A 25,167-nucleotide genomic window follows, 5' to 3' on the forward strand; every position below is an offset into this window, starting at 1 on the left:
ATCCTCTCATCGATTTCATTTCCTTTCAGTGCCATGCCTTTCTTTTATAATATCTCTACTGCTACCACCGTCTGCCCTGCACTCATCCAGCATTCTCCATCACTGCAAACTATACCACAATACTGCAAACTACCCAGTTTAACCTGTACTGTCTGTTCAGTATAAACTTTAAATAACATAGAATTATCATAATTAGTTTGTTTTCAAAGACGTTTCCCACTCTGAAATAACCAGATAACTTCAGCAACACATCATCTGCAGAGCCACTCCCTGATTTAAAAAAGTCTAACATGAGTGAGGAGTTCACATGTGAGCAGAGATGGGCAGTAACGCGTAATCTGATTACTTTTTTCAAGTAACGAGTGAAGTAAGGGATTACTATTGCAAAAATGGTAATTAGATTACCATTACTTTCCACTAGGAACGCTGCGTTACTGCGTTACTAAAACCGTGATTTTTTTGCAAGAATATCTCATGACAGTGACGTAAGTGAGTGCGACATTCATGACAACAGCTGTGTGCAGATCAACAATGGATCATATATCGAGTGCAGAGAGAGTATGAGCGTGCAGCGTTTAAAGCGTGGAAGTACTGACCTTACTTTGAGTTTGATTCCATAAAAAGTGACAAAAACATTAGTGTCCGTTGTGCGTGGGAAGAAAACTTCTTTTTACACCGAAAAAAACCCTAAACTTCCAAGCAAGCACCGAGTAGCTACAACGTAATGGGAAACTCACAGAGAAACTCGCGGATTCTTCCACTGACCGCTGCACACCTGCACCAGGGTAAACCTCCGCCTACCCCACTCCTGCTTTACAGGTGAAAATAGAGCAACAGGACCGCTAGTCTTTGACTTTATTTATTTTCTGCTGTGTTTTACTTGCATCTATTTGAAAGAGTGAGTGTAAACACACACAAAAAAAATTTATTTTATGTGCTGGAATGTGCAGAAAATAGGTTTAAATATTAAACAAATTTCTTCCAGTCAGAGAATGTTGCATATAATTACATTTTTGCTTGATGCATAAAGTTAAAAGATTAAAACTAATAAAACAAGTTTTAAAAAGAGACTTTTCCATTTGATTACATTTTGTATGATGGATTATGCAGAAAAAGTAGAATTGGGCTGAAAGATCTATCGCTTTATCACCTATTCAGGTTGTAAATCGTGTTTTTAAAAAGTAACTAAGTAACTAAGTAATTAATTACTTTTGAAAATAAGTAATCAGTAAAGTAACGGGATTACTTTTTTGGGGAAGTAATCAGTAATTACTTACTGATTACTTTTTTCAAGTAACTTGACCAACACTGCATGTGAGCTTTAAGTGTCCAGTTCATCACAAAATATTGTGTCATATTCCTCTCCTGTCCTCTCAGCCGTACACCTCCCTCCAACTCTGAGTTATCAGAGATTAAGGATTTGATTCTTCCTGTTAAATGCAGCCGCTTTACATTCAGCCATCACACAGGCTGTGATCCAGACTGCATAGAAGCAATCAGCCTTATATTATATGAGCTGTTCCAAATGTTGCAGTTAAATTTATCTGTGACTTGAAAAAACTTAACTCAGTTTCAACTTGTTCATCTACAGTAGAGTAAGTGAGATGCCAAAGTATTGTGACCACAACTTTATTGACATCTGCACAGAGGAACACATGACCTTTAACATGCCACCTGAGCTGCGAGCCTCCCGGACTTTGGGCTTGTTTTAAAACCTTTTTGCAAGTTTTAAAAACAGCGTAATATCAAAAGCTCAACTTGTGCTGAACATTTCTGCGGTGCGGCAAAAGTTTTATTTCCTTTTGGTCATAAAAAAGTATAACCTAGTTTAACGCCATTGTAAGAGTGTAACATCAGTAAAACAATGATGTTAAAATAAGATAAGATCAGATATCTTGAAGGATCATGCATTCTTCACGTTCGCTTGTGTGCATAAAGGTCGTTTCCTCTCTGGAAACTCAGTGCTGGCCACCTTCCATCAGACCTTGAATCTGTTATGTAACCTGCAGACGAGTCAAAAAGCCCCGTCATGGCACCACTGCAGGCCCCTGTGGGACCCACATTTGTCAGTGAGGTGCATGTTTGTCGTTTTCTGCTCACTGTGGGAGTCAGAACCAGAATAAGCAGGTTTTGTAGGAGATCCTAAAGTTTCCATGTGGAGCTTTTCCTACAGCATCCGACAGCGGCACAGCTCAGGGGTCAGCTGGACCAAAGCTACATAAACAGTTAAATAATATCAGGAGAAACTTTTCCTGCGTCTTTTATCACATGTTTCAACAGAAATATGAAGCATCTGCACTTTGGATCCCAATTTCTTGATTTTCTTCTCACAACATGACGATGAATGAATCTTTTGACCTTTCAGGATGTTGGTTGAGGAATTTATTAATTTGTTAACAAAAAAAGGATCTAGGGTGGCCCAGTAGATTATCATATGAGATTTTCTGGGGGGGCAAAATTTCCCAGTCTTCCCTGCGTATCCTTGTCTTTCCCTCCTCATTGTTTCAGTTTATACATCCTCAGTTCTCTTCTCACCTCCTCTCCTCATGTTTTCATCACTCCCACCAGAGAAACGAGTGGAGGAGGCATATAGAGGACTCCAGGAGAGAGGAGTTGAGGCAACCCCCACATTTAACAAAATGATACATCCTTGCTTTGGACATGCCAACAAAACAACTACAGCCAGCCTATTTCATAGCTAATGTCAGGATCAGCTGCACGCATGCTGCATAAAGAACACCCTTCTCTTTTGGAACTTGGAGACATTTTGAAGAGTTCTCTGGAAAGAAAGTCAAATGAGAAAATTGGATGGAAAAAGTCACATTCCAGATGTGCCCACTCACGTTGGCTACTGTAAACAATATGCCATGCAATATGCCAGCAAATGAAATATTACCAGAGTCCACAAGAGCCAGGAAAAAACAGTGTAGGAGGCTGAAGGTACGTAAGGCAGCTTTAATCGGATTAACTGTACTTGTTCATGTGCATTGTTCCAGTATAGTATCTGGGTTAGGTCATGTCTACAGGATGCTAGATATCACGGCTGAGCTCCTCGGGGTTACTTCATTCATAAAGTTACATGAACCAGTAAGAATTTCATTTTGTGAAAAAACAACAGGTCAAATAATAGATAGATAGATAGATAGATAGATAGACTTCATATAACCATAAAAGTCTTTACTTCTTCCTACTCCCTTTTGAGGATTACATTTGAATTACTCATATAGAGATAATAAATATATTGGGTAATTTTTAAATGTCCATTTATGTCAGTTGTACTGTATTCTTTTGAATATTCACAGCAAACTTGTATATGTGCATGTCACAAGCTGTTCAACAAACTTCACGCTTTTTTCTTTCTGCTCAAAGAGTGAAGAATGCAAAGGAAAAGGACAGAATTTGCATAAAACAGCTACATTCCAGATGTGTCTGTTCAAGTCGACTATTGTAAATGCGCTACGCTCCATGCCAACAAGTGAAATATTACCAGAGTCCACAAGAGCCATGAAAAAACTGTGTAGGAGGTAGAAGCTATGCAAGGCAGCTTCAATTGGATTAGCTGTACTTTTTTTTGTACTTTTGTATGTAGTGAATCCGTGTTGTAATCTTTTTTAAATTAATTGCTTTGATCTTAAAGTAACAATTTAGTGTTGCATCAAAAATATAAATGTGAATGTATGAGATTAAAGACCTTACAACTCACTTTTTATATGCTGTATATGCTGTATTTGCACATAAAAATACAGCATTAAAATATATAAACACTTTTTAGCTTGCAATACTTATAATGAGCTTATAATGCGAAACTTTACTTTTCAAAAAACGACCAAAAAACTGAGACTGATTTAGTTTATACTAAAAAAACAGCATCCTTTTACCAACCACTGACAAAACTGAGGTTACAGCAAATGGTTTTTGAGACGAATGAAAAAATAAACAAAACTAAGTGAAACATCAAATATAACATGGGTGGTAAAATGACAAAAATAAAGTATTAATAATTGATAATCATATTAAAAATCTAAAACTTTAACGAGATAACAGTGGATAATAATAATAATGCTAATAATAACGAAAATTGTAAACGCCTGAAGAGAATGGTTCTAGTTCACATATACAAATATCAACATAAATAAATACATAGCGGCGTTCTGTTGGTCGTGGATGTGCCGCCCTCTGCTGGACGCACGTCACTAACACAACTATCAGTTCCTGGAGCTCGGTTTTTACATTCATATAGTAGGCGGGGTCAGCTCCAGTTACCAATAGGTGTGGACCTACGGCGTTACCAGGGAAACGGTTTACGAGGCTGGAAGACGCTAGGAGACGGTGGAAGGCAGCAGCAGATAGGCTAACGGGTATCATGCTAGCACGCTAATGGGATCCCCAGCGATCTTAAATTTTTAAAGCAGTCGTTCACCTTAAATATTAAACGTTACGCTCGGCGGTTGATTTGCGATTACCCTCCCCCCTCCGTCTGCCGGAGTGAGAGCAAGCATGGCAGCAGCGGTGTCCCGCTAGTCGCGTCTCGTTAGCAGCTTAGCACGCTATCTGACGAGCTAATCAGAATTGTATACCAATCACAGTTTCTCCCTGAGCACCGGTCTCGGCGAGGCCGCTCGACAGTGGATGCGCTCGGGGATAAAACGAGGACTGCGGCTGCCGACCGGGATGGATGTGAGTTAACAGCTGGAGTACTGGGACGGTGTGGCCCAGATCTGTGGATCTCTGTGGTTTCCCCCAAGAGCAGCCCCCTTCCCCTGGGACAAGGGGGACGGCAAAGCTCCACGCCGCTGCTCAGGCCCGGGCTCCGGGATGAGATGAGGCTCGGGTACCGGTTAACCAGGTGGGCTGCCTTCTCGTACAGCAGGAGGTCCGGTGGTGAGGTGAAGCCAAAAAAAATGTCGATAAATTATGTGATGCTGTCTTGTGAGGACTCATTAATACTTCATTAATTTTTATTTTTTTTTGCATCATTCACTCGGTTACTTAATGAATGAACTGCTCCTCAGCTGCTGCATGTAGAAGGCAGTGTTGTCTGGTTCCAGCTGCTCAGCAGGAACATTTGAAAAAAAAAAAGAAGAAAAATCATGCATGTAGAATCAAACACATAAACAACTTTCCCCTGATTACAGTTTGATAAATTCAGGTCTAAGCCAGTAAAATAACAGTCTGTGAAACCATCATTACTCAGATGATGGATTAGTTGACCAGAGACAGGAAAAACAGGAGCTGGTAATTTAGAGCTGAGGTGATTGGATTATGAAAATTAACTGCATCTTTTCTGATATTCAATTAAAGACCTCTGCTGTTTAATAATCTGTTTACTATCTCAGCCTGCTTGGACAAATCCAAGCTGTCTGCAGACTTTTGTCAAAGACAAACTGATAAAGAAATTAACCAGTAGATGAACTGATCATGACAATAATCAGAAAATGGACCCTGGATAAAAAAAAAATAACTCATGACTCAAATAACAAATGTAACTTATTTGATGACATGAATAATTTAGGGAAAGGGTATAATTGTTTTATTAAGACTTCAGAGACTCCACCTCACCCCAGATGTTCAGATTACAGAAAGGTGGAAGCTGAGGGTTTGTGGAAAACTGATTGTTGCTAATTGGGCTGATGGTCTCAGATCACTGCTGTTTGCAGTTGTGTGTTGTACACTGTTGTGATGCTGCAGAGCTGTTGTTGGTCTGTGTGTTGTTGTTTGAATCAGAGCCTCTGTTCTCTCTCTCTGTTTCCTTTGCAGCTCAAACTCATTGATCATGAAGCGGCTCTTTATGCAGCTTCAGCCTGCGGTTACTCTCTCGCTCATGTGATGGAGACCACGCTCTGTGCCTGACAACAAACGGCAGCTCTTTGATGCTGGATGCGCGTTTGGGATGGATGTGTGCTGTAGGAACCCGAACCGGACGGCGCCGGTCGGTGAGGACGGCCCACGGCGAGCTGACGTGCTGCTCTGCTCTCGGACCAACGGTTGGAGCTGGCCTCCGCACCCCTTTCAGCTGCTCGCCTGGCTGCTCTACATCTACTTTGCCGTCACCGGGTTCGGCATATTCGTCCCCCTGCTGCCTGCACACTGGATCCCTGCGGGCTACATCGTATCCTTCCACTGCGTGGACAGACCACCACCGCACCACTGGTAGCGAGGTGTACAGATAAACACATGTGAACTTTCTACACCAGTAGCATTTTTTTCTATGGAAAAAAAAATGTGAGGTTTTCCTCAAAATATAGTGTTAGTTTAGTCAAAGAATAGAGCGAATTGTCTTTCAAAAGCTGATGACGCTTTTCCTCAAATTATTACAGCTTTTTTCTAAATATTTCGTGTTTTTGTCTTCTAAAAATTCCAGTTTTTATTATTTTAACTGGATCGTAATTCAGGTGAGTTCTCAAATTTGTGTCCCAGATACTTTGGTTGTACAGTCGACAATCTATAATTTATTCATTCTGTCTGCTGGTTTATTTAGCACAGCCAGTGTAAAGTCTGGCAGTGTTAGGGAGCTGTTTTTGGTAGTGTCTGATGCCTATGAAAATATGAAAAACAACCACTATTCAAAATGTAATTTCCACATTGTCTGATAGCATTGAGGTATTGTTACTGAGGGGACAGACAGTGATTTCAGGTCTTTTCTTTAGGTGTGGTGTTACAGTGTTGCGCCGGCATGTCTGTGTTTGATTCCTGATCTCTGTGTCAGTGTACGGGCATCATGTTTGTGTGTCACCTGTTTGTCCACGTCATGGCCGTGTCCATCGATCCAGCCGACTACAATGTCAGAGCGAAGAGCGTCCGAGGCCCGGTCCCCGTGTTCGACCGCTCCAAACACGCGCACGTCATCGAGAACTGCCACTGCTACCTGTGCCAGGTCGAAGTGTGAGTAACAAACAGAGGCTTTTCAACGCATGTATGCTGCATCATGCTATCGTTCCCGAAACTGCCGGATACCTTCATCCCAATGATAAAAACTCAAGTGCTCTCTAAGCTTGTATTTTAACATTTAGCTGTTTTATGGTCATTGTTGAGTTTTGTTGGTGAGTCAGCAGCAGCGGTGATACATTTGAAAGCTCACAGCCTCTTCAGATGGGATGCTGTCGGGTTAGTTTGATGCACTAATCTCAGGGTGAGTCTCAGCGTGCTGTGGAATATTTTTTTAAAAATAGGGATGTGTACAGATCATCTTTAAATTTTGTAATTACACTTGCTGTTGAGCAATTTACCTTTTAGAGCAATACACATTATTTTCTTCTTGTTTATTGAAATGTAAAACAAGTGATTTTCACTTTTTATATAAAATATGTTGTTTGTATGATTCTAATGTATTAATTATAGTGATTATAATGTTTCTGAAGTGGACACTAGGGATTGGTAAGGATATAGCTTCCAAATTCTATCATGATTTTTTAAGGGAATTTGCAAAAATTATATTCATGATATAAATTATATTTATGAGGATACAGGCAAAAAAAATTAAGTGATCTGTAATCGCTTGCAGGCAGTTGCATTTTTTTATGCTGGCAAAATGAAAAATATTTTTCAGTGAGTTACTGTGACCACCTAATGCAATGGGTGAATCTATTGCTACAAGGTGCAGCAGCAGCATTATAGTGCAGTAGTTTTAAAAGAGATGGTCGCTGAGCCATTTGTTTACTTTTGGGTCACACGTCACCAGCTGTTGGCTGGTTCAATTTGAAGGTATATCTGTGGTGAAACATATTTGCCACAGTTGTCCATCTCCAGCAGGAGCAGTTTTCTTGCTTATTTTTCTACTACTAGTAGTACTGTGCTTTGTTGGAGGTTGAGGTAAGCACTGAATTGTAAGTGGATGCTGACACGTGGCTCTCGCTCTCAGAGATCCCTGGGCTCATCTCGTTGTGCACTAGGAAAAATAAACACGTGGTCTTGCTATGATGTCATGCTATGACACTTTTATCTAACTTCAAAATTTAAACCGATGTTATTAGGGCTGATTCAGTATGGCACAGCCCTATTGGACCCAGACAGCTGCAGACGGATACTCATTGGTGTTGTAACTCTTCCAAGAGATGCAGGCATAGTTGTTGCATTTTAGCCTAACAGGCCTTTATACCCCTTCGTGTGCAGCAATATGGCCCAGGCAGCTATTTCAGTTGATGCCTTGGTGTTGGCTGATACCTTTAGATGAAATCAGGTTTTGTCTAAGGTCTGCAAAAAAAACAAAACAAACAAAAGGAACCCCATCTGTTTTATATTTTTTCTCATTAACCCTGAATGATCTGGTTAATCAAAACTACCACACTGTGGATCGCTGCCAGCAGATGGTGCTAACACTGGCTGAAACTCTTTCTGATCAAGTTTCCCCATTGGCTGTTAATAGCTGAGATTTTGTAGACCAAATTGTCCTTTTGCTTCCTATCAAGCTAACATCGCAAATAGGTCACGGCGGTATGTTTACTTGAGCTGCTGTTGGAGTTTTTATTGGCATGTCCCTGCTGGGTATCTCTCACAGGAGGACAGTCTCTGCAGGTTGCACAAACACACACATGCAGACACAAACTGCTTGTCAGCTGTTAGCAGCTTTGGTGTTGTTGGTAGCAACATGAACATGAACTGAAGCTTGCTTCATCTTCTAAGCTGCTTGTCACAAGGTCTGGATTTGCACTGTCCAATCAGACTCCGGTGTTTTTAAGTATTTTTTTTTAAGCATGTTTGTTTATCAGGGGTCTCTCTGCATGCACAGAAAAGATTTGTTCCATAACTAAAGTGAAGGTGTCGTGGATTTATTTAATTTACAGCCACATACTTTGCATTTATTTATTAAGTGTTACTGATCTGAAGTCGAGGTCATAAAGCTTCAGCTGAAAGAACTGAAAACGTGTCATGTTAAATTTAATTTTAAACCCATGATGGTTCCTTCCCTCCAGTCCACCGCTCCTTGTAACCTTTTTAAAGCATGCTCTGCAGTCATGAACCTTTTGAGATGTTACCTAACATATTGCAAGTGTCCATCTCAGTTAGATCAGAGCTCATATGGTCTTTAACCTGCCAGGCTGCTTGCATAAAGTCAGTGTGATGTTCAGGACATTTTACGTTGTGCACTAGGGGTGGGTTTCAATAATCGATTTTCCGATGAAAATCTATCTATTGAAGATCTATTTTTAAATATAAATGTAGGTTAAACCTCACAAAACTATTTCAGCAACCACCAAACAGCTAAAACAGTAAATGAGAGCAGGTAAACAGATTCCGCAAAAAGACGTAAACACAAAGCGTGGACCCGATGCATCAGAATCAGTGAGCTGTGGGCTTTCTCACCAGACGTACGCGGTCGGACACATCGTCGGGGCTGAAAACTGTCACCTCACACATTCTGATGCGTCAGGTCCGCGCGTCGTGTTTACCTTTCTTTTTGCGCTAGATTCTGATGCTGCAGGTTTCATCTCTCTCCAACCAAAACTGACTGAACCAGCAGCAAAAGAAGATCCAAACTAAGCTTCGCATTTCGCTTCAGATAAGCATCATCATGAATTTTGTCTTACTTTTGCTGTTTTGCTTCCACCACATTAAATCCACACTTCCTGCACAGCTCTTTCTCTCTCTCTCAGTGTACTTTAAGAACAGTTTCCCATCTAAAAATCACCATTTTCTGCATTATTCGCTTGCTTATTACCCACCAGTTTACCGTTGTGCACAGCGCTGTCGGCCACTGTTTTTTTTTTTTTAAAAGACCTCCGAAAGAAAAACTTATTCCTGCTGTTCAAATCCGAAGAAATGTAAACTTTTCAAAATGATGCCAAATTGCAAAACGCTTAGCCGTGTCTCTAATTAAACCTCTGTAACTTTGCTCTGCTTCACTTCAGCAGCATCAGGTAATGTTCATATGTTGATTCATGGTTTTGTTCCATTTTTGTTCTACTGCAGAATATTTTTAAGGTTATTTGCTATAAAAAGCCAGGCCAGGAAAATCTCCTTCATGTTTTTTGTTTTATCGTCAGTTACTTTGACACAAAGACATCTGCTGTGATGCTCACACCTCTGATGAAGTCTCACAAGTGTCAGTACTGATGAATAATCCGAATTATAATATTTCTGACTGTCTGAGGCAAAACTTCCCTGATTCGAATCGAATTGAATCGAAATCGTGGATCGAATCGAACCTCGTCAATCGAATCGAACCTCGTCAATCGGTGACGATACCCGGCCCTATTGTGCACACTTAAATCAAACAATATTTCTGTTACTTAGAATTTGAATCTACACAAAGACCCTTTCAGAGTCTTTGTGTAGATTCACTGTAAAAACATTAGATTTTTTTGAGACTATTGATGTAAAGAAACAGTTCAGGCAGTCTGGTGACCCTCCAGACTCTGTGTGTTGATGTAAGAAATGCCGAGAGGAATTAGCCGTTTCAAGTATGCTCACACAAATGAGGTGCACATGTTTCGGTTTAGCGTGAGCTGATTGTCATCTTTGATACGAATCAGAACTGACCTTCAGAGAAACAACAGTTTGGGACTTGCTCCCAGTTGTCTGTACATCTGCACTGCAGACAGGAGCTCTTCACCACTGAATTCTGCTGATTTTAAGTCTCCATTTAAATATTTTACCGGCTTCATTAATTGCAGTGTTGCATAGTCGTCAGCAGCTGAATGCAGCTCAGTTCCTGAGTAAATAATAGAGCTGCTCATTGAAGCCAGGAGGTGATGAGCTGAGCTGAACTGCAGTGACAACCTCTGAGGAAAAAAATATATGGGTCAGTGGGCTGGTCTCAGGAGGCCTCGGAGAACTGGGTCACAGGGGCTCTTACAGACCGTAAACCCCCTCTCAGACCTGGATCTGATCTGACATTGTTTTGCGCAGCACTCCCATTTCTGAATAAACACTGGGACTGGATATGAATACCCACAATCCTCTGGATCTGCTGCAGAGAAGGAGCTACAAATTGACTCAGAATCTGGTTTATTATGCTTGTTGTGCTGCTCCATGAGTAGCTTTGCATGACTCCCAGTTAAAAATGATGTTATTTATCTTTGCAGTTCATCCACTGTCTGAAACGAAGCTTTTTGAGCTTTTTTTTCGAGCTCTTTTCAGTTTTCTATTTTTCTTCTGATTGGTTGCCCCTCAGAAGTTTGTGCAGCTGGTGGGCGGGGCTTCTCTGCTGTCACACAAGTAAAAAAAAAGAGGGATTGGCTGTTTAAATAACAGTTATGTACCATTTTGTGTATTAAGAACCTGAATTGTGTTGGAAGTAAAAAGTTCTCATTCACACATTAAAACAAACTTGACTGGTACTGTTTTACCAAAGCAGTAAAGTCATCAAACGTGAAGGTGTTTTAGTTAGATTTGTATCACAACGCGTGCTGTACATTCTGTATAGTAGTGCTCGTACTAGGCTGCACTTAGTTGTAAACACAGATATATGTATGTGGTTGTTTCAGGGGACCGAAGTCGAAACATTGTAGCGCCTGTAACAAGTGTGTGGCGAACTTCGACCATCACTGCCGGTGGCTCAACAACTGTGTGGGCAGCAGGAACTATAAGTGAGTACTGGTTTATTTTTCTGTGGAGTCAAACAATGAAGGATGCTGTCACCTGACACTGGTTCACTCCCAGTAAGACAGCCGTCTCTGACAGGGAAGTGAGGCTGTTATACAGCTCTGTGCAAAGCGCCGAATCTCCTTTAACAAAAGGAAAGTCACGACAGCAACACAGACAAACTAACAGAACGAGGCAGCTGCCATATGATGGGAGCGATGAATCAGAGGAGGACGCGTCGTGTCTGATGTGACTCAGCGAGGAGTCGTGTCTGTCATTGTTTTTATAATTCTGTGCTTCTGCCTGTAATGATAAAAGTGTCATTAACTGAAAACCGAGTCAGAAGCATTTCCAAAAGTCTCTTCTAAAATACTGGAGCAACATAGATATGGGGTGCAAAGATAGCAAATGTTATGTATTTTAAATATTTTAATCAATATTTTTGAAATATATATTTTGTACATTCATGCCCATTAGGCGTGTGTGCTGAGCAGTGCTGTGTGTCCTGCAGGTTGTTCCTCCACAGTGTGATCTCAGCTCTTTTGGGAGTTTGTCTCATTCTTGTTGTCGCCTCCTACGTCTTCATCGAGTTCTTTCTGGACCCCACTAAACTCCGCACCGACAAACACTTTCTGGGTAAGATTTGACCTCTGACCTTGTAAAAAAGCTGCGAGTCTATAGTGTTTATTAAAAATTTTAAAAGAAATCTCAGTTAGGGTGTTCAGAAGTCAAGAAGTGGAAGCTGAGGATCACCATGGGAAAGAAGGGTGATTAAAGTGACTGAATGCAGCATGGTTGTTTGTGTCAGGTGGGCTGGTCTGAGTAGTTTGTTTCCTACACAAACCATCTGTGGGTTTACAGGGATGGGTTGAGAAAGAGAAAAGAGAAGAGAAAGTATTCAGTGAGCAGCAGCTCTCAAGGGGGAAATACCAGAGGTGAGAGGAGAATGGCCTGGCTGCTTTAAGCGGATAGGAGGGTCACAGTAACGCAGAAAATCACTTGTAACAACCAAGGTATGCAAAAGAACATGTCTGAATGCACAACATGTCAAACTTTCAAGATGGGCTACAGCAGCACAATGCCACTGTTCAAGAAAGAACAGGAAACTGAGGCTCCTGCAGGCTGAACAGAATTAGACCAGAGTAGATTGGAAAACTTTTGCCTGGTCTGATGAGTCTCAGATGGTAGCGTCAGAATTTGGAGTGAAAAGCACGGCCTCATCCTGCCTCACATCAACGTTTCGGGAAGTTGGTGGTATTATGGTGTGGGGGATATTCTCTTGGCACACTTTGGGCCCCTTAGTACCAGCTCAGGATCAGTTAAACCCCACAGCCTACCTGAGTGTTGTTGCTGACCATTCCTTTGTCAAGAAGCACAGGTGAGTGATAAAAGACTCGTGTGATAAAATGCACTACAGTGTGATACTCTGAATTTAGCAGCTTCACAGTGAATGGAGTAACCTGCAAACTGAACTGAACTGTGTGCGGTCTTAGCTGCAGGATGAGAAAGCATGCCCCCTCCTCTCAGTGTTATCTGCAGGCGGAGAGTCCACATCCGCAGCAGAGGGAGGAAGATCAGGAGAGTGAGATGACTGATGTCTTTGTCCTTCAGTCTCGTGTTTTCATGTGAGGAAGATTATTTAGTTTGTCGACAGCTTATAGTTGTTTCAGTGAGTTTTGCTGTTCAAAAGCTCACTGTTGTCTCTCTATGAATGACTTTTTATTATGTTTCATTGTGAACCTGAAATTTTGTTAAACTAAAAAAGGAGGAATATTAGAAAGATCATTCTGACGCCTCCAGCCAGCTCACAGATACAACGACAACAACTTTTAAAGCTAAAAAAACTCAAAGTTATACCTGATGTGCTTGGATTTTCCTGATATATTGGGGTTTGGTTATTCAGACATTAAATGAAGAAAAGCTGTTTTCACAGTTGGCTCTTCTTGTGTCCCGCAGTGAGGAACGAGACAGGTGTGTGGTTCGTCTTCCTGCCCGTCGCGCCTCTCCGGTCAGCTGCACCGGTGATTCCCGCCCTGGCTGCCGTCACGATCGCTCTGGGTCTTCTGTCCTGCGTGTTGCTCTGCCACTTGCTTTGTTTCCACATCTACCTGAGTAAGAAATAACACACCCGCCTGTCTGTCTACGTGTCAAATCTTTGACAAGAGGAAGCTTTTCTTTATTTTCTGCCCAGCAGTTAATGTTGTAATGTCTGATGTTCATAATAAATATTTTCAAAATTCTAAACGTATGTAAAAATGATCCCAGTGAAGCTCAGCCTCAGACATATTCTATAACATACTGATTTTAGTACATCACAGATTTAAGTTTCTGTGGTGATCTGCTGCAGGTACAGCATGCTTATGAAATGCAGGCAGTGCAGTTCACAGGCAACAGGTTACATTAGTCTGCAGAATGGCTCCTGTATTTATGACAGTGGGGCAAAAAAAGGTCCCTTCAAAACAGCATTTTCTTTCAAAGTAACTAATAGGTTTTCCTGTTTCAGAATCCATTTGTTGTCTTTAGGTTTTATAAAGAGATAACAATCCACAAAACTGTGAGTTTGCATCAGTTTTACTAGTTTTACTACTATTTTTATTTTGTAAACAATCAGATATTTACGTGAGCATTTTCTAAAGGTTTTGAGGGGTAGCACTGGGGGGCCGTCAGCATTTTTATTGCTTTAATAATTCCTTTTCTTCAGATTGGACCTGATGTGCTGCTCAGTGGGAATTGAGCATAAAATCCACAGTCTGCCTTCTTTGTAAAGATTTATTGCAGAGTTCATTTATTTAAATGCAATATGAGGCTTCAGCGGTCTGAGTCAGACACATCACTCGTCTGCAGCTCGATAAAACCAGGAGAGAAAATTCAGTTAAAAAAAATATTCTCTTTGATAACTTCACTCACATTCAGGTGATGCTGGCAGTATATCGTACATTTATTTGTTTATCTAGCAGCATGAAGGAGAAGGAGCTATAAAGAGTTTTTCCTTCCTCGTGCTGTCTACGCTCTCACGGAGGTTATTAAATCTTTGTTTCTGACCTCATGGTAATGCTGCAAGACCCCGTCAGTGTTTCAGAACAAATCCTGTGGGTGTGTGTTTTTAACTGGTCCTCTGAGGACATTTAGTCCACTTCCTCTTTCTCTTCACAAAGACAGACCTTTAAAGGCCATGTCGGGGTTCAAGGGTCTGGGGAAATGTATGTTTACTTATGTGTGTTTCAGTGTGGAACAGGCTCAGTACGTACGAGTACATAGTGAGGCAGCGCCACCGTGTGGACAACAGAGACTTGAGGAAACCGGGATCTGTGAAAGAGACAGCAGCTCCTTCAGTCCTCAAGGTGACTGACTGGCAGGCGAATAAGCTTTGTTAATAAAGGGAGAAAGAGTCTGGCTGGGGTTGAGTTCAGGCTCTGAGTCTTTGTCCTCTCCTGTCCCCTCATCAGGATGTGAACTACTCAGGGACTCTGGGTTACACCAACCCTCAGCTGGACGTGCAGGAGCCTACTGCTGTGGCCGTGCGAGGAGAGGCAGAGTAAGTCTCTCAGCTCCTCCTGTTCTGGTTCAGATGGCCGGGTCCTACTTAAAGCCGGCGCGTGTGATTGGCTGAGACGAACTGACCGGGTCCCGACACGTCTCAGTAAACAGCTGGCAACAGTTATTTCACCACACGAGGAGGCCGGACCTCGTCGCCATGGACACGGTTTTCTTTGCAGAAAACAAAGTGCAACATGAAATTCTTTGGCTTCAACTTTCAGGAAGCAAACAAAGTGTGGATTGTGTGTGTGTGTGTGAGCTAAAGGGAGGAGGCTTTTTTGTGTGTGTGTGTGTGTAACAGAAAGGCTTGATAAATAATCCCACTCACTTTAACACTTGCTCTGAATCCTGTCTATCTGAGACACAGGAAACCTTTTTTATGTTGGAGCAGGAAGAGTCAGAGAACAACGTGGAGGGCACAAAATAAAACACTGACAAACAGGGAAACTAGTTTCGATACTTAATCACACGTAGAATCTGTCGTTGTCCAGTTAAATTGTTCTAGTTCCAGTGTGTCGGGTCGTTACAGAAGCACAGCGTTAGTATGATCTGTGAGCGACCGTCAGGTAGATTATTTACCTGCACTGACAGGGTTCATTGGTCGACAGTGAGACGCTGGAGTGCCGACCCTGAGCCACATGCCTCTCCACAACAGCTTTTTTCTGAGCATGTGTCTTCTTTACCTGAGGTTTCTCCCAGTGAAGGAGACGAGTGTGCTACTTTTTATTGACATTATCTTTATTATCTTTTACACCAACATGGTGCCAATGCAGATCTAGCTCCGTGTTATTGGTTCCAACTTTGTGCTCCACAGCTTTGTTGTACCAAGCTGGTGTCAGCTTTTTAACATCAGCACCAGGCCTTTATTTATTTATTTATTTGGTGGAAATTAGGGCTGCCACAAACGATTATTTTGATAGTCGACTAGTCACCGATTATTTTTGCGATTAGTCGACTAATCAGATCATCATCCATTGGACCTAAAACGTACAGCTTATTGCACCAGCAGCATCTGCTCTTATATAACTATCATTAGCTTACAGCTTTAAGTGTTTAAGGTATGTGCTAACTAAAAATAAAGACAAGATGATAGTTTATTAAATTTTAATGAAATTTGCAGATTGTTTCGGTGAAGTTTAATAAACTCCTTGCTATCTAAAATATATGCTTGACGTTTATTCAGCTGTGTAAAAACTATAACTTTAATCTCAGCCAAACCGATTTACTCAGGAACAAATAAAATACTAAAAAAAAGCCAAACAATAACATTTTTAAGTTATCTAAGTGACTTATATATCGTGTTTAACCTGAGTAGCGAAAGACAGTGGTGGGTTTGAAAATGATTAACCGGGAGTCCGGTGTTGTCACGGCTCTAGTGAGCCTAGCCCCCAGCTAGCTATCGAGCTAGTGGGTAACAGACGTCTCCGAAAACGTCGGAGCGCTTTTGAAAATATGTGGTGTCTTGATAAACTGAGCAGATATTTGAGGTTTACACAGCTACATTCTCGCCTGAAAATATGTTAAACGTTTATTTTGTGACCCAGAAAGAATAATAAGAGTAATATTAAAACTAACTAGCTGCCGCCATTGTTGTAAACTGAGCTGGGCTGCGCTATGAATTCTGGGACACAGCTTCTTCTTCTTCGGGGTTTAACGGCAGCTGGCATCCTTGTACATGCAGTGCTGCCATCTTCTGTTTCAGTCCGTTATTACACTCTTAAATCCTACTACTTCAACGTTTTTTTTGATCTTACAAAGCTTCAAACGATGCGTCGACTATTAAATTAGTCGTCGACGATTTTGATAGTTGACGTAATCGTGACTAGTCGACGTAATTGTGGCAGCCCTAGTGGAAATCTGAAGAACTGGCTCTAGATCGGGCACCAGCACTGTGCTGGTGGAGAAGGAGGTCTCTGTATTAAGGGGTGATCTCTAGTGTTCACAGAACTTTGTGTATGTGTTTCTATTCTATAGTCATTAAAGGTAAAGTGAAATATTTAAGCCCTTTTGCTGTTGATGATTATGGCTTATAGCTCATCAAATCCAGTGTCTCAAATTATTAGAATATTTCCTACGATTTGCACAGTATCCAGGTACTTTTTTTGTAGATGCACTAGTACAGTCTGTAGTACGCAATCAGATAATCATGCATTGTGTGTGTGTTTGCGTGTACCAGGTTCCTGGCTAATGGTAGAGTGAGGACTATGTCCAGTCCTGTCATGGAGGAAGAAGCTCCGCCCACTGTCTCTTCAGAGATGAAAGCCATAGCGGCACACACACATCGACACACACAGGTAAAAGCCCACAAACCACACACCCGATAACAGGTGCAGTGTGATGTTGCACAGACTGTGGATCTGACGGATCAGGAGAAACTTTGGATAAATTTGTGTATATTTGAAGTGAATATGAGCAAACAGCAGTGAGGGAGACCGCACTTAAAAACCCGCTTTGTGTTTTTATTCTTCTGCAGAAGAAAAAGAAGAAGAAGGTACGTAAAGTCCCAGCAGAGGTGACCAGAGAGCGCTGCCCAGCCACAGCCCCGCCTCCCGGTATGGCCTCACCTGTCTGTGCATATGAAGGCACTTTTGAACACACCGTGTTCTCTAACCTGAACCTAAAGGCTGTCAAAGCTCCGCTGCTCTGTAGCAAGTGTCTGCTCTGCTTTCCACTTAAATGACCTCCTCTTTGAAATTTACTGGTGTTAACCTTGCGGTCCTGTGGTGCGTTCACACACAGAAGTGAACGTCTGACAGCAGAAGCTGCGATGTTAGAAAACGGGGCTGACGCAAATGTCATGAAACAAAGCCTTGGACAAATAAAGGAGCTTCATTTGACCTTACAGCAGAGGACAGTTTCAGTCAGTTAGCATAGCACACGATTAATCAGCAAAAATAAATATTTTCCTAATGTTGTTTTTGGAAACTAAAATAAGAGAAAATCAGAAATCTGACATTAACCCTTTAAAACCGGTCAGAGCAGCACGCTCTGTTTTGCGTAACTATTTTAAAATCCCGGTAGCTCTGCAACCGCGTAAGCTAGCGCAATTATTTTTTTTGCATATGAAACCGGAGGAGTTGTACTTACATCTTATGCCATCAGCTTGTCCTTGGTCACAGTTTCCTTCCACATATAACTTTGCAAAAACTGCATAAAAAGCACTTGCAGCAACAAAAACATAATATTCCAGAAACAGCTTTGCCGATCCGATCAGCTGTTTGTAACACTTCCTACATTGGAATAGACGTCAGCACGAACTTTCGCATGTCGCCACTACCTGCCCAAAACTGGAAGTGACGTCATTTTCGCGGAAATGTAGTTTTTTACCATCAGGGCCTCATGAGCCTATACTGGTGTTTTTAAAAGTTATGTTTGACTTTCTGACTTTCTGTGTGGTTTCTGGGATGCTTAGGACTCATATTGCACTGCTGGAAATAGTTTATTTTGATGCATATGCTGCTTTTTTGCAAATTTGCATTATAATATTTATTTTCGTTTTTCCTGCAGTATATAAAAATTGGTGTATTTCAAAAATAAAACTATGAAGACACTCAAAATAAATGTCCTGTAGTGGGAAACTATTTTGTGCAACTTTTTTGTATTTACAGTTTTGAGGGATAAGCCTCTTAAATTTCTCTAACTAGAAATATATGTTAAAAAACAAAAACGATTTTCATTTTTTTTGTAGTTTATTGCACTTTTTTGCAATTTATGTAATTTCTATGCACTTAATGCATACATATTATTAAAATCTAGGCTGTAATGGTTGTATTGATGTATATCAACTTGAAATGCTCCCAAAAATGGCTCCACAGCATGTAAAAATATAATATAAGCTCTGGCAGACTTGGTTCTATGGTAGGTCTTAAAGGGTTAAAAAACAAATCCATTCACAGAATTTGTTTGGAGAGGTCAAACTTATTGGCACCAGCTGATTAAACACAGAAACAAAGTGAAAACAAGTGAAGGCTTAAAAAAAAGAATAGAAAAGAAAGTTACTGAAAAGCTGTTGGGATGAAAGAGCTAAACTGTTCGAAAGACAGAGTTTGCAACACTTTGAGTTTGGTTGTATCCAAGCTGCTTGATTTAATTAGATTTTCCTCTGAAACTGTTCAAAAACAGGAACATTTAAAGCTTCTGTCCGTCTGCCCGTCCCGTGTTCACACAGCAGATCCTGTCCCCTTAAGTCAGGGTGGAAGAGCAGCTCGACAACTTAAAAAAGCAAAACAAACTTTTAGATTTGAGGTGGGAGCACCGATTGACCTACACCTGAACCCTTCCACCTGTTTTTTTTCTCCCTTACTTCCACACGTGCAGCTGTGCACACTGATGTTTCAGCTGCACGTGTGACCTGCCTCGGGTCACCGAGTGCAGACAGTCTTCAGGTGGCTCGCGTCTAAACTTTGAACTCCTTTAACAAAACACGTACGTGTTCTCAGGATCCCAGCTGTCATTTATTAATTTTAGAGTCACATCAACAAAGGTTTCACTCTTCTCATAGATGTTCACAAGCATCTTGTTCAGACCTGTAGTGATGTTGGAGCAAGTCCAAACACGTGGTGTCGATTTGTGGTGCTGCTGTTTTGGTTATTTCACTTCTCACATTTGCTGGAAGAACCTGGAAAAATTGTCTCTGTGAGATTGTTTGGGGGGAAGGGTTAATGTACCCCCACTGAGGTAGCTCTCCACCCTCTCTCCATGTGGAAACACAACAAACACAACAGCTGCTGGTGATAGAGAGAGACAAACTCGGATACACACTCGGAAGTTCATTTCCCAGATGAATAGATGGCCATAAACGGATGCTATCTGCTGGACAGCTAAAATGTTGCTCGCTGTATTAAATCCGAATAACAGACAGAAATACCCTATGTTTGTTTTCTCTCCTTATTTTGGATGATGAATCATTGTAGCTGCTTCCCAAACATGCATTCATTCCAAGAGCAGCAAGACTCCTAATGACTCGTAATGAGTGATCATTTTAATTGAATGTATTAAAGAGAAGGTTGGGTGGGATGAATGGGCACATATGCTAAAAATATAGCTCGATTGGCAAGCTATTGGTGGCAATTCTGACCATCGTTAATAGCCGAGATCTTCTTCCATTCACACAGCCTTAACTCTCCAATCAGGAAAACATTCAGGTGTTTTCCTTCAGGTTAGGATCAGAGTCTCAAGTGGCATTCAGTCAGGACATGAAATGACTCTGAGCTGTTTGATTTGAGCGACTGATATCAGGTAGCGTGGGAATGTGTGTTTTTCTGTTCCTGGATCACAGAGCTGCTCCTGCACAGAAGCCTTTACAAATATGAAACAATTGCTAGAGTCTATGTGCAGAAGAGCTCCGGAGTCTGTCAGTTTGAAGGGCAAACCAGTGGAAAGTGGATCCTCAGATGAACACATTCCAAGTTTGTCAGTGCAGGACCTGATCGATGTCTGGCAGAAAGCCTGAAATATGTCCTTAAATGTTCTAAAAAAATGATGACATGAATAATTTTCTCTTTCTTTCCTAAGAAAGTAAATTGTTTCTGACTCTGTCTCTTTCTCTCTAGCAGAGCCCAGCAATGTGTCCACTGTGTCCTTGGGTCAGCGGCTTCCATTCCCAGCATTCCCCCTGAGGGCCACGCTGCCCCCCCTGGCCCCCACATCAGGCCCCGTCCAGGCTGCCGCCCCTCCCGCCGAGTACCACTCAGATTCTGCTGAGTCTCTGGAGGAGATCCCGGTGGCGTTGGCCAAACTGGGCTCTTCGGCCTCTGCTGCTACAGCAGACGCGTCTTCACACAGGCCTGTCCCGGCATTCCCTCTGCCCTCACCACAGCCCAGGACTAAAAGGAAGGGCGCCTCCTCCCGCGCTAAGAACGCGGCGGAGCTGAGGTTCGAGATGGCCACCACGCACCCTCCCTCAGTGTTCGTTAGCCGGGCCAGCGGAGAGGCCGCTGAGCCCCTAGAGGAAGTCCTCAGCCTGGGCAGGAGGAAGACTGGACTGAGGCCCAGACCCGGGTCCAGACCAGCGTCCCGGGCATCGCTGGGCTCAGGCGCTCCCTCTTGGATGGAGCAGTAACAAAGCAGACTGCTACTCTTTATCTTTTTACAATCACTTACTTGCACAACTGTTTTACTTTTATTCTGAAGGGTTTATATTGCTCTATTTATTGATTTACTTTAATTTTGAAAGCCAAAGCTGACTTCCTGTTTAGGTCTCGGTAAATGAAGTGTTTGTGGATGTTTGTGTGTCTGTTCCTGTGGAGACTTTATGGACACCTCCCTATTGTTTTTTACTGTTTCCTGTCAATCGGTCCTCTGCTACTTAACCTTGTCTCCATGGTAACTCTGGGCCACAGAGACACCAGGTGCTTAAGAGTTTAAATTTGAACCCCAAAAAGGCCAATAACGAGTCAATGAAGTCATCAGTAACTAATCCGATAAGTACCACTAAGCTAGAAAATGAAGCTCAAAGCTTCAGCAATCACATCTTATCTTATTTATCTTATGTTAAATCTGTGATTTGGATTTTCTGACACGCGTCATTTTTCAGCCAATCACAAATGCTTTAAACGTCTGCCGGTTGTGTAGCTTCCACCCGCTGCTACACTGCAAACTGCGACACCAGGTTGAATCCTATTAAAGGAGCACTTCAGCATTTAGTTCATTCCAGATATCGAACATCTGAATTAGTGATCTTTAGTTTTCTTAACTGGAAGCCAACAGGCTGTTGCTGCGTAGGTAGTGTGCAGCGTGGGGGCGGGATCAGAGATAATGTCACCACGTAGCTCTTTCAGCCGTCACGTCTGAATGAAGCAGCATAAAGACATGAAAGCTTAGAACGGCTCTTTCTTAACAGGAATCACGTTTTTCAGTAAATGTTGAACCGCTCCTTTAAACGTTTCATTTTCAGACTCCTCCTGAAGTCTGTGTGCAGCTGGACATGCTGAGGATGCTTCACCTGTCAGCTGATTTAACGATAAAGAACGAAAGCTGGTGCATTTGTTACACTTTATATCCAGATGCTGGTCCGGAGATTTAATTCTTCTTCGTTTGCTGCACTTTCAGCTGTGCCTGCTTGTCATGACAGCAGCTGGGTTTTCACACCAGAGCCACAGTAATTAGTTGATTAAGAAGCCTAAAATCAATCAATTAATTCATAAAAAGCTTCTGTAGCCTTATCAACACACATGACTACGATAAAGCATTAAGCTGCAAATTTTGGTTTTGTATGTAAATGAGTAATCCATCCACATAAAAAGAAGAAATTAAATGCAAATGAAGATTTAAGCTTGTATCCTGCTAACAAAGCACTCAGAGTATAGAAACATGTATATAAAAGATGGGCACACACCATGACATCACTCTGTTCTGTGAACCTTTTTCTCACTGTTTTAAGCTTTGATTTGAGCATTTTTGTGATTGCTGTCTTTTTTATTTGGAGTCACACGTGACCAAAATTGTTAAATAAATTTGAAATAACATGTAATTTCAAACTTACTGCTGTGTTTCCATCCTTTCTCTTAGCTACTAATCCAGTTCAGTCCTGCGGGCATGCTGGAGCCTGTGCCAGCGGCTATGGGGTAAGAAGCAGGGGTAGAGCCTAGATTGGTCTTATCAAAGGTGTTGTATTAGAAATAAGTTCATGTTTATTTGCAATAAAAGGTCACAAGAAATGACTAAAGAAACAGCCCCGGGAAGTAGTGCAGAGGAAGACGGAGAAAGCGTCTTCCATGTTCACTTCTTGAAAACATCAAGAAGTGAACATGGAAAACTTTTCCAGATAGTGGATTGGTATCCTGCTCGTGTGCTCAGTGCTTCTATGACTCCACGGGGAATTAAGGGATCAAGACATGACAGGATGGGAATTTAAATGACCTCGTGTAGCCCAGTTGCAGATCCTTCACAACCTTCCCACCAATTTGGAAATCATTAATTTAGGTAAAAGAAATGCTGCTTTTCTTTCTCACACAGTTTGTGGATTAAATATTTTCTGGGTTTGGACTGTTGGCTGTACAAAAAAGCCCATTTATAATGAATCAGAGCTCCGGGGGGCTGTGCTGAACATTTGTGCCGTTTTCTGATGTTTAATAGTCCGAATGATTCATTGTTAGGAAAGTAATTGTAAGTTGCACCGTTTTTTTTTTTTTCAGTCTAATGGTCCCATTATGAGTCCCGAGGGTCGGCCTTCATGCTGCAGCTGTTTGTGTTTCCAAAATCAGAGCTGCTCAGCAAGTGGCAAAAGAGCTGAAGGTCACAGGAACACACACACACACAGCGGTTACACACACCACAGGGATGATTTAGACGTTAACTTAATGAATCATATTTATCACCACGTATCTGCCAAAGCTTTTATTTTGACAGGCTGATAATGCGTGCGTGTGTGTTGTTGCATGTCATCATCCCTTCACGATGTGAGGAGGAGTTGCCTGGGCAACCGGTCAAGACAACATCATAACAATGTCAATCAAAGAGGAGTGGCAATGAGAGGTATGTGACACACACACACATTCATTGCTGGGTGTTCCTGTGGTGACACCCGAGAGCGGTCACTGAACACACACTGATGTCTGTGAGTCTCTGTCAGCAGCCGCATTAACACGCTGCCGCCTCAAACGTCAAATATTGTCATGTTTTCGCAGTCAGCTGTCCTCCAGTTATTCCTCCACCTTAGGAGCTGCAACACTACCAGAAAAACACCATAAGCAGCTTTTTTTACAGTACGCGTGGAAATCAAAGAATGACACGACTCGTGAAAAGCAAAAACCTTATCTGATTTTAGTTTGCCTGATCTCCCTCTAAGGTCATCTTCTCACACGTCTCTGGACAGCTTCCAGCATCTGTAGTATTTTTAGATGCTTCCCTGGAAGTCCTGAGTGAAAGTGGTCAGCAGAGGTCTTCCATGGAGTGATCAAAAAATAGCAGATGTGCTGAAACTGGTCCAGAGATGGAGCTTAAAAATGGAGATCAGGACATTTGAATCAAAGTTAGAGACCTTTGATTGTAGCTTGTATGCTTAAGTAAATAGATAAATAAACAGATGTGATTATAGGTGTATAATTGCATATGTTTGTTATATACATATCAGTGTGTACAAGTAAGGCAAATATTGATATTATTCATTAGAAAGGAAGGATAAGATCTATCTATCTATCTATCTATACTCTGTTTTTTCATTTGAATATGTGAAGAATTCAATATTCGATGCCCTCTGACTGAAAAAAATCCAAAATATTCCATTCATGAAGGAAGTCTGGTGACTTTTTATATTTTTATATATTAATGCTGCCATGACTAAACATGCAGACAAACGAAGAGTGAATAATAACACTCCAGCATGGAGGATGCCAGAGTGCGGCTATGGCTATTTCCTGGAAGCTTTGTTCTGGCCAAAGTCTGACGTCCTCTCCAGTCATGTGGCTGTGTCCTCGCAGGTTGTCCTGGAGACCCCGATCAACATGATGTAACCGAACACCAACAGCTGCTTCCTGCCGACACACCCGCTGCCATGAGCTCACTTCCTGCCGCTCAAAGACACACACTCACAGTCTCTGACCTATTGTTCTTTGCGGACTCAAAAAGTAAACAGCGTGTTTATCCTCCTTAACAGGATGAAGAAGACAGCTGAGCTCACTCAGCCCATCAAAGTGGAAAACCAAAATTATTCTGACAGTGAACTGAAAACAAAATGAAGAGCGAGATGATGAAATCATTTACATTTTCATCAGTGTCCTCAGTATCTGTCAAACAAACACATGATTGTTAAATAAACTCTTGTGGAAGAAGAATCAGGCGGTAAATTAATGAGGCAGCTGATAATCTCGTCTGTTCTTTTGGAGCTGATTGATCTGCTTTCAATACGAATCATCTTCAGATCAGTCAATGAGGTTATCAGATGTTATAAGAGGCAGCAGCAAAGCAGACGAGACATACTGAGAACCCGCAGCGCATATTTCTAAAGGGAGAAACTGATGGAACAGCTTCAGCTTTAGGCTTTGTGTTATTTCTGTTATATCAACCGTTCTGCTTCCATCAACAGAAAGTGAGCGGAGTCCATTAGCTTCTCTCTGAGCAGCCAATGCTAAAAGCATGTGAGCCGAACAGAGAGCAGGTCAGTGTTGAGTG

At 41.7% G+C, this 25,167-nt stretch overlaps 1 protein-coding gene across 3 annotated transcripts; it reads left to right on the plus strand.

Moving 5' to 3' along the window:
* Window positions 1–4,282: 4,282 nt before the first annotated feature.
* On the plus strand, window positions 4,283–22,115 carry zdhhc1 (zDHHC palmitoyltransferase 1). 3 transcript variants are annotated; one of them, XM_087840987.1, is made up of 11 exons: window positions 4,283–4,886; window positions 5,758–6,109; window positions 6,707–6,882; window positions 11,424–11,525; window positions 12,032–12,156; window positions 13,477–13,632; window positions 14,746–14,861; window positions 14,967–15,055; window positions 17,234–17,351; window positions 17,531–17,609; window positions 20,610–22,115. In XM_087840987.1, the coding sequence occupies exons 2-11, from the start codon at window positions 5,891–5,893 to the stop codon at window positions 21,116–21,118; spliced, it is 1,689 nt and encodes a 562-aa protein (XP_087697113.1). In that variant the 5' UTR covers window positions 4,283–4,886; window positions 5,758–5,890; the 3' UTR covers window positions 21,119–22,115. The 3 variants fall into 3 exon arrangements, with proteins under 3 accessions (XP_087697113.1, XP_087697082.1, XP_087697157.1); XM_087840956.1 differs by having other exon boundaries at window positions 4,283–4,846; XM_087841031.1 differs by having other exon boundaries at window positions 4,283–4,846; window positions 20,613–22,115.
* Window positions 22,116–25,167: the final 3,052 nt, after the last annotated feature.

This window comes from Neolamprologus brichardi, chromosome 1 (assembly GCF_056152115.1).
Source record: "Neolamprologus brichardi isolate AB-2024 chromosome 1, ASM5615211v1, whole genome shotgun sequence".
NCBI lineage: Eukaryota > Metazoa > Chordata > Actinopteri > Cichliformes > Cichlidae > Neolamprologus > Neolamprologus brichardi.